The 12,168-nt window shown below is 30.7% G+C and overlaps 1 protein-coding gene across 1 annotated transcript in view; it reads left to right on the top strand.

Moving 5' to 3' along the window:
• The window catches only part of RBL12 (RHOMBOID-like protein 12), a 314,690-nt gene extending 308,471 nt beyond the window's left edge, over window positions 1-6,219 (top strand). Inside the window, exon 9 of the mRNA XM_089428131.1 lies at window positions 5,780-6,219. Coding sequence (XP_089284257.1) covers window positions 5,780-5,869 — 90 coding nt within the window. The 3' untranslated portion in view covers window positions 5,870-6,219. The remainder of the gene's footprint in view (window positions 1-5,779) is intronic.
• Window positions 6,220-12,168: the final 5,949 nt, after the last annotated feature.

The following is a 12,168-nucleotide window of genomic DNA, read 5'->3' as shown; positions in this document are numbered from 1 at the left end:
GCAAAATGGCAGAAACGTAATGTTGAAGGTAATTGACTTTTCAAACACTTTCAAGCATAGGCTCTTAAGGAAACCAACTTTGATTTGGTTTTAAACCCAAGACACCTATTGCATGTAGAGGTTCACATAGAGAAAAAGAGAAATGGTAGCGACAAATGAGGAATATAACAAGTTGTGTGGAATCGCAATGAATTAGGATAAAACACAATGCAAAAAGAAAAAATGCAGTGACTTCATAAGAGCAACGACGATGAATTTATCATTCTTGTAGGCTTTTTATGGTTTCTCCTAGCTTCTACATGCAATGTGAGAGTTCATTCAAAATTGAGGAATAAAGATAGACTTGTATTTGCACCTGTGAGGAAAGTTTGACCACTGCATGCAAGAATAGTAGCACCGCGTGAATTCGCAGTGCCCCTGCCTCCTTTTCGCAACGAACAAATCGAGCCATTAGGGGAATTTTGGGGTCTAAAATGGGCCTCCTAAGAAAAATATACAACAAAAATAAACTTTATAAGAACCAATAGGACTCAAGATGATGAGGTCAACGATGGGGGATGATTCACCATTTTTGGATTAAAAAAGTAAAAAGATTAAAAAAAATAAAATAATAAAACAACTTTTTCAACTCGTATTTTCAACTTATCTCCCTAAAGTTTTACTTAAATTTTGAGCAGGAGTACTCGTTGGATACAAAATTTAATTCCTCATCCAAAGAGTACCCATGTTGCATGCTTTTGATGTACCCTGCTACACGAAAAATGAGAAATACATGAAAACACGTGATTGCAATCACATTTTTCATATATTTCTCATTTTTCGTGTAATAGGGTCCATCGAAAGTATGCAACATGGGTATTTCTTGGATGATGAATCATATTATGCATCCAACAAGTGTTTCCGCTCGAAATTTGAGTAAACCCATGGGAAGATAAGTTGTAAATACGAGTTGAAAAAATAGTTTTTTCTTTTTTTCCCTTTAAACTTTGATGATGTAATCTAATCTTATTTTATTATTTCCACTATTATTTTATAATTTCTTTAGGAGGCCCATTTTAGACCTCAAAAATCCCCTAATGAAACTAGAGCCTCCGATGAAAATGGTGAAGAGTTGAGCGTTGTGGAATGGGGATGAAGGTTCAAATAGAGATGCAGAATGACCTAGAGCGGAAATGAAAGCGCTGATTGTGATAAGAAAGGGAAATCATGAATGCGTAGTGCTTTCTAAAAATGACACGCTTTGGGAAAAGGGAAGGATTGTCCTAACCGTTATTTCTTGTTGAGATCATGAGTTGTCCTTGACATGACATTCAAATTGACTCCAAAGAGCCTCCAAATATGTGCATATACCATCCCATGATTGCGTTGATGTAAACATAGCCTCTAGATTTAGGTGACCCACTTATAATGACTAGGATGGTGACCAACTCATATAACTAAGGATATGCATAACAAAATTTTTGTAATGTGACCAAAGACTTCCTATGATTACCCTTTAGTAAGGAAAACACATGACTTTAGACATTGGACTCTTAGCAAAATAGACACCTTTACATGACACTTGATCTAAACTTAGACCTTTTTAAACAATAATAGTCAGGTCATCATGACTAATATTTACAAATTTGACCTTAGATACATAGCAAGACTAACATGAGCAAGATTCCTAGACATAGGACCCTAATAGAGTCCAAGAGACCACTTAGGTATATGAAGACCAAGGGTCACAAAGAAATGTATAAATATGTAAATCTTTGTGCATAAATGTAATTCACATATATCCTATTTGGCTGTTCATTCTATGTGTGTGTTTAACATGGTATTAGAGCAGGCCAAACTTAGGGATATTCAGACCCTGTTCGCTTAGCATCCTTTCTAGAACCTATCTGCCATTAATTTCTTTGCCCGCCATTAATTTCCTTTCTAGAACTTATCTGCCATTAATTTCTTTGCCCAGCCTGTTAGCTATAGACATAATGTTTTTTCTGCTCTACTTGTGCGCTCGTCTGGCAGACCGTTTCGCTTTCGCTTGTTTGGCAGAGCATTTCATTCCTCTGCTTGCCATTCTACTCAACGATTCTCTGCCTCTATAGTTTATTCCCGCTGCATTGTCACTGACACGCTGGTTGGGAGCATCTCTGTGCATTTTTTGAAGTCTGTGCATCGAAGACCGTGTGTATTGTTTGATTGTTAAGCGTTGAGCGTTGGCCTTTATATGCTGGTGAACTGTTGAATTACAGATAATGTGGGATAGTTAATATTGTCTTTGTGTGTTGAATGCAAAATGTTAAGCACTATTGCATGAGTTTGGAGTTGTGTTACATTAGTTTGAGAGCTGTTTAATATATGTTTTGAAACCTTTATGTATATGCCTCTTCTGTGTTGTATTGGAAAAGCGTGACTCTGCATCATTTCGTGGGTTGGTGCGATTTGAGAATTGTTTTAACATATACATGTTGAAAACTTTTATATATGCACTTTGTGGTCGAGAGTTATGCTGTAGTGGTTGGTAAAACACAATCCAGATGCAGCGGAAACGTGTTGGGCGAGTTGAAGTGTTTTTTCATACAAATTCTGAATCTGCAATACGCATAGTGGTCCTCCAAACCTGCAATATTTCGTAACAATGATCAATATAACGCATACCTTTTCCTGACAACGTTGGTTTTGTACCTTGGTTCCTGTGCGTCCATTCCATTGAGTAACTATGCTATTTGTGCTCCTCTGCGTTGATTATGGTCGTGACCTGAGGCATGTTGCATTTCATGGTGAGTGTTGTGCGTAATGACTTATGGTGAGTGCTGTACAGCAGCTTGGTGCGTTAAAGACTCTTGTTGCTTTGAAAAATTCAAACTGTGCGTTGAATTGTTCCATGAAGGCCATGACCTGTGCGTTGAGAAGCACTGTGTTGTATGGTATGCATATATGAAGAACCATTCAATTATATGAGTTGGAATTGAACTATGTGCGCTACTGTAATTGAAAATACCGTGTTCTGTTGTGCATTGACTTGCTTGTTTGAAGGCCGATATATGCATACCCTATGATTCATTTGTGAGTTGAGCCCTTTTTATGAAGGTCGTTAGGTGCATATGGTTATCCATACTCATAAGTGCGTGAGATGGCATATAATAAGTTTTGAAAAGCCATGATTTCTAATATATGATGCGTTGAAAGTGGGCATATGTAATATGAGAGTGCGGTTGAATTCTTATGGTGTGAGTGGTGGATATGATATATTATGGTGATATATTTTATATGATATATGAGTGGTGGTATATATATGCATAGGATATATGTCCATATTAAAAATTTTAACATGGTAATATTAAATTTTAATTTTAATATTAAAATCATTGAATGTCCAAAAAGAACACTGGAGGTTCAGCCAATGCAGTGGCAATAGAGATACATTATTACTCTTATGAGTAATGCTGGAAACTTGGATAAGAGTGACCTTGTCGCACAAGCTTCATCGGCTGTAAGGACCGTCTGCATTCTTTTGAGTTGAAACTATATGGAATTGCGGAAGTTATCTATCTGTTTGTAAACCATTGTATTTACTTTTTGCATAAAGTGATCACCAAAAGACCATTGACATTCTTGGATTGTTGGCATCTAGAGATTGCTTGAAATTCCTTCTTATCAGGAGCATTTATGGTTGAACCGACTCCTTTTATTTGTTGAGCTTTTATTTTTGCTGAGACAATGGCGAGACTTGATGATCTGTTACAGTTATTAAGCACTCTAATGCTATCTACTGTTGAAGACACAGTGAAAATCAGCAAAGCCTTTCTTGCTGACATTCAGACCTGTCTACAATATGCACAAGAAAACATTGGATTTTTGCAGCTTGAGTCACCATTACAACAATGTGAGTTACAACAGCCCAAGCATCATTCCGAACTTGTTCTTGTTCAGAACAATCCCCTTTTTGAGCTTGAAGTTGACCTCCATATGCTGTCAGCAAGTGATAAAATTAGTGACATTAAGGTTACTCCCATCGTGTGCCCATTTCACGAGCAAGTTTGTATGCAAATGCAGAAATTCAACCTGTACTTCCTAAGCTGATTGTCAGACCTTGGGAAGAGCTTGTCAGCAATAAGCACAGAGCAGGGCTTGTATATGACAAGGAGGTGTCATTTCATACTCCAAATTATTCAAAGCCTATTCAGTTTCATAATGTTGGATTTCTTCAAAACAACTCAACATCACCTGTTCCTGCTCATTCACAACCACATATTGTCAAATGTCAACATTGTAACAGAGTTGGCCATGCGAAAGATCATTGTTTTGATAATTCAAATAAATGCTTCAGAACCAAGCCTCCTGCAAGAACAAAGATTCACCTTGGATGGATCGCTTCTTGGCAATGTGCTTCAACAACCAAGAAGATATTCCGCTCATATCACATAATTTGTTCCAGAGTATTGAAAAATTTGGCAGTTGAGTTCTCTTATCTTTTCACCTTGTATCTTACAAAGGGGGAATTGATGGTCATCTACAAATTTCAAAGATAAATCAAAGGACCATTGTGTGAAAGTTAAAGGAAATTGAATGTAAATTAATAAAATAAAGTAGAGCAAAATAAAAAAGGGAGTATAAAATAATATTAATTAAAATAAGGGAATAAGGAGAATAAAGAATAGAAAGCCAAGGGAAAAAAAAATCTTTATATATCAAGCAAAGAATAATAATTTAAAGAATAAAAGAATAGAACTATAAAAGGAGTTAAGAGCTATATAAGAAGAAAAAAACAAGCTAGACAACAAACAAGGAAAGGGGGAAGAAGGAGGATTTTTAATGGTTGAGATAGTGAATTATATGGTGTTGATGCGAGAATTTTGGTTTCGTCAAGTAGATAAGATGTTTAGAATTATGAGAATGTTCTACAATAGCTGATTTGGAAGTATGGTTGTGGCAAGTGTACTTGTTATGTGTTCTTTGAGTTTGGCTTTGAAAGATATGCTAGTTTGTCCAATGTATGATTTTCCACAGGAGTATGAAAGGTGTTTTATGACAAAAAATATTATATTTTTAGATATTAAGTCACATATAGAGAGCATGATCTTATAAATAATAATTCAGAATAATTGCTTTCAAAATGATATAGACTTGTTGAAACCTTCCAACCCCATAAATAAATTGCATTTAACTGCCCCTCTTAAATTCATGTTTAAAAATGTCATTATTTTTAGGATTTGTAAGGAGTAATCTCTTTAATTCGTTGAAGATCTTTGGCTCCATGTGATTTGAAATATTTCCCCCCATTTTTCCTATCGTTCTCAAGTGTAGGCATATTTAGTTCTATACATCATGTCTAGTAGTGTCCTTAGAAGTTACTTTGAAGTTTGAATCATCCTCAAGTGTAGGCATATTTAGTTCTATACATCATGTCTAGTAGTGTCCTTAGAAGTAACTTTGAAATTTGAACTTAGGAGATTATCCACTTGACCTTAGAAGTTATTTTGAAGTTTGAATCATCCTCAAGAGTATTTAGTTCTATACATCATGTCTAGTAGTGCCTTTAGAAATATTTAATTATATACATCATGTCTAGCAATGTCCTTTAGAAGTTTGTTTGAAGTTTGAACTTAGGAGATTATCCGCTTGACCGTGACTTTTATTTGCAACTTATTCCAATTTTCTAAATTTTGAGAGCTTTGCTATTAAGCGTTGTGAGAGTTAAATGAGTGATAGAAACTATTAAATCTGCGTGGTAGTTAATCAAAATGTTTATGATTTTTAAACATTCATTGATTTGTGTGTTTATTTGCAGGGCGATACACAAATTTCAGGGGCAGCACATTTAGGTGGAGCTCTTGTTGCAGCTCTTGCATGGGCAAAGATAAAGAGACCTTGGATTTAATTAGTGGCTTAGTGAGGCTTGCACTTTGAATGTGATGCCTAGAAATATCTTTAATTTATTTCTATGTTAATGTGTTTTTTTGCCTAGAAATATTTTTAATTTATTTTTATGTTAATATATTTTTATATGGATCGATTTTTTAAGGCACTTATATTAACATTGAGCCATGTTGATATTGTTTTTATATGGATCAATGTTTAAGGCACTTCTATAACATTGAGCCATGTTGATATTGTTGTGCAAATTTTTCCAGGCAATTCTGTAACATTGAGCCATGTTAATATTGTTGTTTCCAGCCAAGTTGATATTGTTATGCAAATTTTTCAATATATTTCTGTAATATTGAGCCATGTTGATATTGTTATACAAATTTTTCCAGCCATGTTGATATTGTTGTGTAAATTTTTCAATAACTATTTGAGCAACTTTGCTTCTAGATTTAAAATTTTATTACTTGCTTGTACACTTTTATTAGACTATGACGCCCATCAAGGGGACTAGCATGGATGAATTTCATTAATATTCAAGTATATAGATAAATGATATTAGAGTTTAGCAAACTAAAAGATAAAAAGAAATAAATGGAAAGTGAAGTAGTATTTTCTTATATACATGGTATTTTCATCACATTTTTGAAAAACAATTTCCAAAATCTTACATGTAACTCTTTAATTATATAATTATATATAATGTGGATATTCCTAGGACCTTGAAATTTGATGTGGATTACTTGTGACTTGGAGACAATGTATATATCTGGTTATTTCCTTCAACACGCCTACCATCTTATGTCAACAAAATAACGTTTATTTACATATTTACATTTTGTTGGCCGTATGCAATCAATATTTGTAGAAAGAAGAGTGAGCTATATTGATGTGGATCAAAACCACTTTGGAATAATTTTACATTGTGTGAATGATTTTTTTATTTTTATTTTTAAGAAACTAAATCATATGTTTAAATATCTTTATGTAATGTAAATTAGTAGGTTTTTCATATTACATATTTTAATAAACGTCGCAAAAGATCATGTTGAAAATGTTTATGCAATATCAATCATTGTTTTTTAAGCATATTTTTAAATGTTGGTGATTTTTCATGTTAATTTTGAAAAGTGTTGGTGTAGCATCAAACTATTTTTTTGGGCTTATTTTTGACATTTTAAATTTTCTTATGTATTAAATAAGGATAATTTTTTTAAATGTTGATTTTAAAAAACGCTAATGCAACATCGACCATTTTGATTGGGACATATTTTTGACACTTGCTTAAGTATGCTCATTTTTTTTTTAATGTTGGTTATTTAATCATTTTTGAAATTGTGTAAGTTTTTGTTTTTAGATTTTTTTTTACAGGATTTTTATGTTTGTATTTTTTTATTTTTCTTTGCAATGATATTTTGTAATGATTTTTTTTTTCAAAATTAAAAAAAATTAATATTTTGAAGTTATATATATATATATATATATATATATATATATATATATATGGTTAATTAATACTTCAATACACATAAAATAATTGTCACTAAAAAATAATAATTTATCGCAAAAAATTAAGCATTTTCCATATAGTTATAATTGCACATTTTGGGACTTGTCAAATAAAATATTTTTATGGAAAATATTAAACATAAAAATTTGTAAAAATAACAAATTTTATGAAATTTATGTTTAAAAATGACTATATATATATATATATATATATATATATATATATATATATATATCATTTTCCATGATAAGTAAAAAAATATGGAAAAAAACAAAAAAAAGCGAAGTAATTTAAAGCAAAAATTGAAAAGAAAATTCAAACACATTTAAAAAAAAAAAAAATATTGAAAAAATAAATAAAGTAGAGAAAAAAATCAATATAAATAAATATAATATATATCTAAAAAAAATATTATACAAATCAGATAAAATAATTAAAAACATTTAATAATAATAATAATAAAAGATATAAATTAATTTTAGAAAATAAATATTAAAACAAATTAAAAAAACACAATAAATAAAAAATAATAAAATGAATTAATAATAATCATAATAATAATAATAATAATTATTATTATTATTATTATTATTATTATTATTTAGCAAATATTAACATCTAAATTCGTCACTCTTTTGGAAAATTTAACAACCCAATTAAACACAAAACTTTAAACAACTATCTTCCAAAAATACAACAAAAAATTATTGTTATATTTGATGACCTCAAAAAATTTCCAATTTACCATTCTGAACTACTAATACCCAATTAAACATAAAACTTTAAACAATTATTATATCTTCCAAAAATGCAACAACAAACAATTATTGTTATGTTTGATCATAATTAGGTTGGGTTTAGGGTGCAACTCTCTATCAATTCATGGATGACTTAATGAGGACACCATGAAAGGGGTGGAGGGGAGTAGTGAAGGTGCTAGGATTTTGTAGAAGAGTGATGTATTTTTATTAGTTAAAATATTGTTTTGCTTTAACAACAGGTTAATGACCCGATTTTATTGACAAAACCATAAATGTAAATGGTATGATTAAACATATATTAAAAGAGATTTAATATAATCAAGTGTGTGTGGCTCATTGATTCGCCATAATGGTGTGATTTAACATATATCGATGGATTATCAATATAATTGAGTGTGTGCGCCCACACACTCGAATATATATAAACTGCTTCAATATATGTTCAATCATACCATTTACGTCTATGCCTGTGTAAACAAAAATGTTTTTTTTTTTTGTTTTTTAAAATATTTTTAATATTTTCTTATATATTGTTGTTGTTGTTGTTGTTGTTGTTTTGTTTTTTTTAAATTATCTATTATCTTTTTATTATTTTTTCAAATTATATTTTTGAACAAGATATTCTAAAGTTTTGCATTTAAATTTAAATTTGTTTTTGGTTTTTTAATGTTTTTTTAAATTATTTTATGTTTGAATTGATTTTTCTATTTTTCAATTTATAATTTTTTATTATTTTTTGAATTTTTTTAAGCTAGAGATTTTTTTTTTCTTTCTCTATTCTTTTTCTATTTTTCAAACTCTTATTTTATTTTATTTTATTTTTCTAATTTTTTATTTTTTACTTTAATTTTGTTTAACTTCTTATTTATTTGGTTTTTGTTTTAATTAATTAATTTTATTTTTTATTTTTTATTTTTTATTTTTTATTTTTTTTGTTTTTTTCATTTTTATTTTTATTTATTATTTTTTTGGTTAGAGGGATTATGTCGATGTTTGACCAACAAAACAACCCCACTATAATTTGTTAGTTGTTTTTTTAAGTTTTTCTTACAAATGATCAAGTTTGTCCCCACCGTGTTTCAATTTCATGGTTAATTTTCAAGTTTTCATTGTTGTTAGCACTTCATAATTCTTCCAGGCTGAGAAGAGAAACCCAAAGGTAACCACAAACCACTTTAAAACTGGAATCTAGCACTTCTAGCTTCCGAGAGGGCTCTTCTCTATATGAATCTTCAATCACTTAAATGATTGATTGTCTTAGATTTTAAACTAGGTATTTAAATTAGAGGGGGATGGGTTTAACAGTTTGATGACAGGGAAGAGGGAAAATCCATTAAGCATGGAGTCAATTTAAACTAATGATTTTTAGTAAAATGATGGAAATATGGGGAATCCTTATACAGGGGCAAGGTAGGCAATTCTTATGGTGTCTTTGTCAAAATTTGTTGTAGAAAGGTGAGCAGAGTAGTGGAATTGATAACATCTAATGCATCTAGGTGAGGATGAATTTTAGATATTACAATGGAAGAAAAACACTAAAATGTTCAATAAGTCATTACAGAGCACTTGAAAAGTGAATTCTGAAACAAAATTTGCTTAATTAAACATGAAGACATAACATTTCAAGTATGATTGTAACAAAAGAGAAAATCACATGCACATAAGAAGACATCACCATCAGAAACTGACACATGGATCCTTGCACAAGTAGAGTTCAACTTTCATCATTCACTGGAATTTTTTAATGAAAATATACAATGCTCAATATTTCTTCTCCCACACACTGACCAACCAACCCCTTTCTCATAAAGATTTACAAAATATATAGGAAAAACTCTTTCCCAAGCTAAGGAGGCTAAGTTCGAGCATTTCCCCAAAGACAGAATTAGCTACATTAAAATTTGGAATTGCCTGCTGGGAAATAGGGATCGAATTTCTGAAAATAGGGGTCAAAGATTAGAGCATATCTCTTGAAGCATGACAAATGTTACAAAAATGAAGGAGCTTTTTGTAGATGAGCTTGCGCTTGAGGGAAACCTCTTTCAATTTTCGAAAATTATTCTCCAACTCCTTAGAATCTGCACCCAAAGATCAAGACTAAATCAGGGAATGACGAAATCTGAAAAATAGGCTATAAAAATTCATTCAAATCTTCCAATCTATGCCACTTGTGAAGAAACTGAAGGAATTTTTTGTTATTTGATCCATGCTTGACAAAAACCTCTTTTGGTTGTCAAAACTTAACTTCCATATGTTAGAAAAGCATGCAGACAAATAATGACTGAAACAAGAAAAAATATAGAATTTTATTCTTTGAAAAATAGGCGTCAAAGGTCATTGCATATATCCAAAACCATGATAGCTGTGTAAAATATGAGAGGTTTTTTTATTTGGCCCATTCTTGACAAAAACCTCTTTTGGTTTTTTAAAATTCATCATCGTTTGTTGAGAAACTAATCTTGAAGTTAACTGCTAAAACAGTAAAAAAAGGCAACAACTTAGCACAATGAATTTCATTTGCATGAATTCAACTAGGTATCGAAGGTTTTGACCAAGAAAAATGGTTAATGGATGATTTTGACTTTGACATTGTCAAATACTTTCTTGAACCTCCATGCATAGGAAGGACTGTCAAAACTCTGAACTCACACTCTTCACAAAAATCAAGTACTTGATCTCTATGAGATCATAGCAACACTTTTACAAATTGACCATAATAATAAAAATACCAAACTTGGTTTTGATTACTATAACATATGACTCTAACAATTGGAATGGGTCAAGTCCGTCCCCACTGCATGTCAATTGGATGGTTGATTTTAATATTTTCGTTGCAATGTGTCAAGTTGTCTTAGGCTAAGATTTTTAAAGAGTTATATTTTTAACATTAAAAAAAAATACTCTTGGTATAACGACTCTTTGATTTATGTATTCTTTTTTTAGGGTTTTTTTAGTCATGATATTTGGTTTTAATTCCATGACTGCAAAATTTTAAAATTGTAAGGTTTTCTGGAGTCGTTGTATTTTATCTTTAATGCGATGGTTGAAAAATGTCCAAATTTTAAGGTTTTCGGAGTCTCAAGATTTATCTTTAACACCATAGTTGAAAATTGTTAGAATTTTTTTGGAGTTGTGATATTTTATCTTAAACACTATTATTGAAAACTATTGGAATTTTAAGGTTTTTTAGAGTCATGATATTTTATTTTTAATGTCATTGCTAAAAAATAGTGAAATTTTAACTAAAAAATGTTCATGCAACATCAACACTTTTCGATTTTGGGGTGTTTTTCTTTTAATGCCATTGTTAAAAAAATTTGGAATTTCGACCCAAAAAACCAAGTGTTGATGCAACATCAACACTTTTTGTTTTCAAGGTGTTTTCATATTTTTTGCACAAAAATATAGGGTTTTTGGGTTTTCATTTTCGTTTTGAGGTTATAGTTCTTGTTAAGTCGGTAACTTTGTTAATAACAAGTTACTAAAAACTAGTAACTAATTACAATAACAATCTTGGTTAAACTAAATTTCATCTATCTATGATAATAGAAAAGCAAGTGGCATTGCTACAATGAACCACAATATTAATATCTTGTGTGCACAATGCATATGATAATTTTGATAAAAACATATTAATATATGCTAAGAATCTCCATTCATCTTAACAATGGAAACATTAGCATCCAATGTTTTTATGAAGAGAGAGAAGTGCTATTGCATATGGTGTTGAGAAATCCAACAAGGTTGAAGTAGTGAATCTTTGACGAGTCTTGTGAGTCTTCATGTTGAAAACTAGGTCTAAAAGATGACTACTTAGAATTCTTGTTCCATGGTAGATGTTGACAACATTGTGGATGCCCAACTAATTAAGAAGATCACGACAAAAATCATAAGAACTTGAAGGGAAGTTTTTGGTGATGAAAGACGTCAAATTAGTTTGTGAACTAGTTTGAGAGGCCACCAAATTTGAACTTCCAAACAATAGGAAAACTTTGTAACAAGGGATAAACTTTAAATCTTTTAAATTGGTTTCTTGAAGTA

The sequence above is a fragment of the Pinus tabuliformis genome, chromosome 6 (assembly GCF_031772625.1).
Source record: "Pinus tabuliformis cultivar Carrire ecotype Pingquan chromosome 6, CPIR1, whole genome shotgun sequence".
NCBI classification, from domain to species: Eukaryota; Viridiplantae; Streptophyta; class Pinopsida; order Pinales; family Pinaceae; genus Pinus; species Pinus tabuliformis.
Note: the sequence above shows the minus strand (reverse complement) of the source record. Positions and strands in the feature narration are given on the sequence as shown.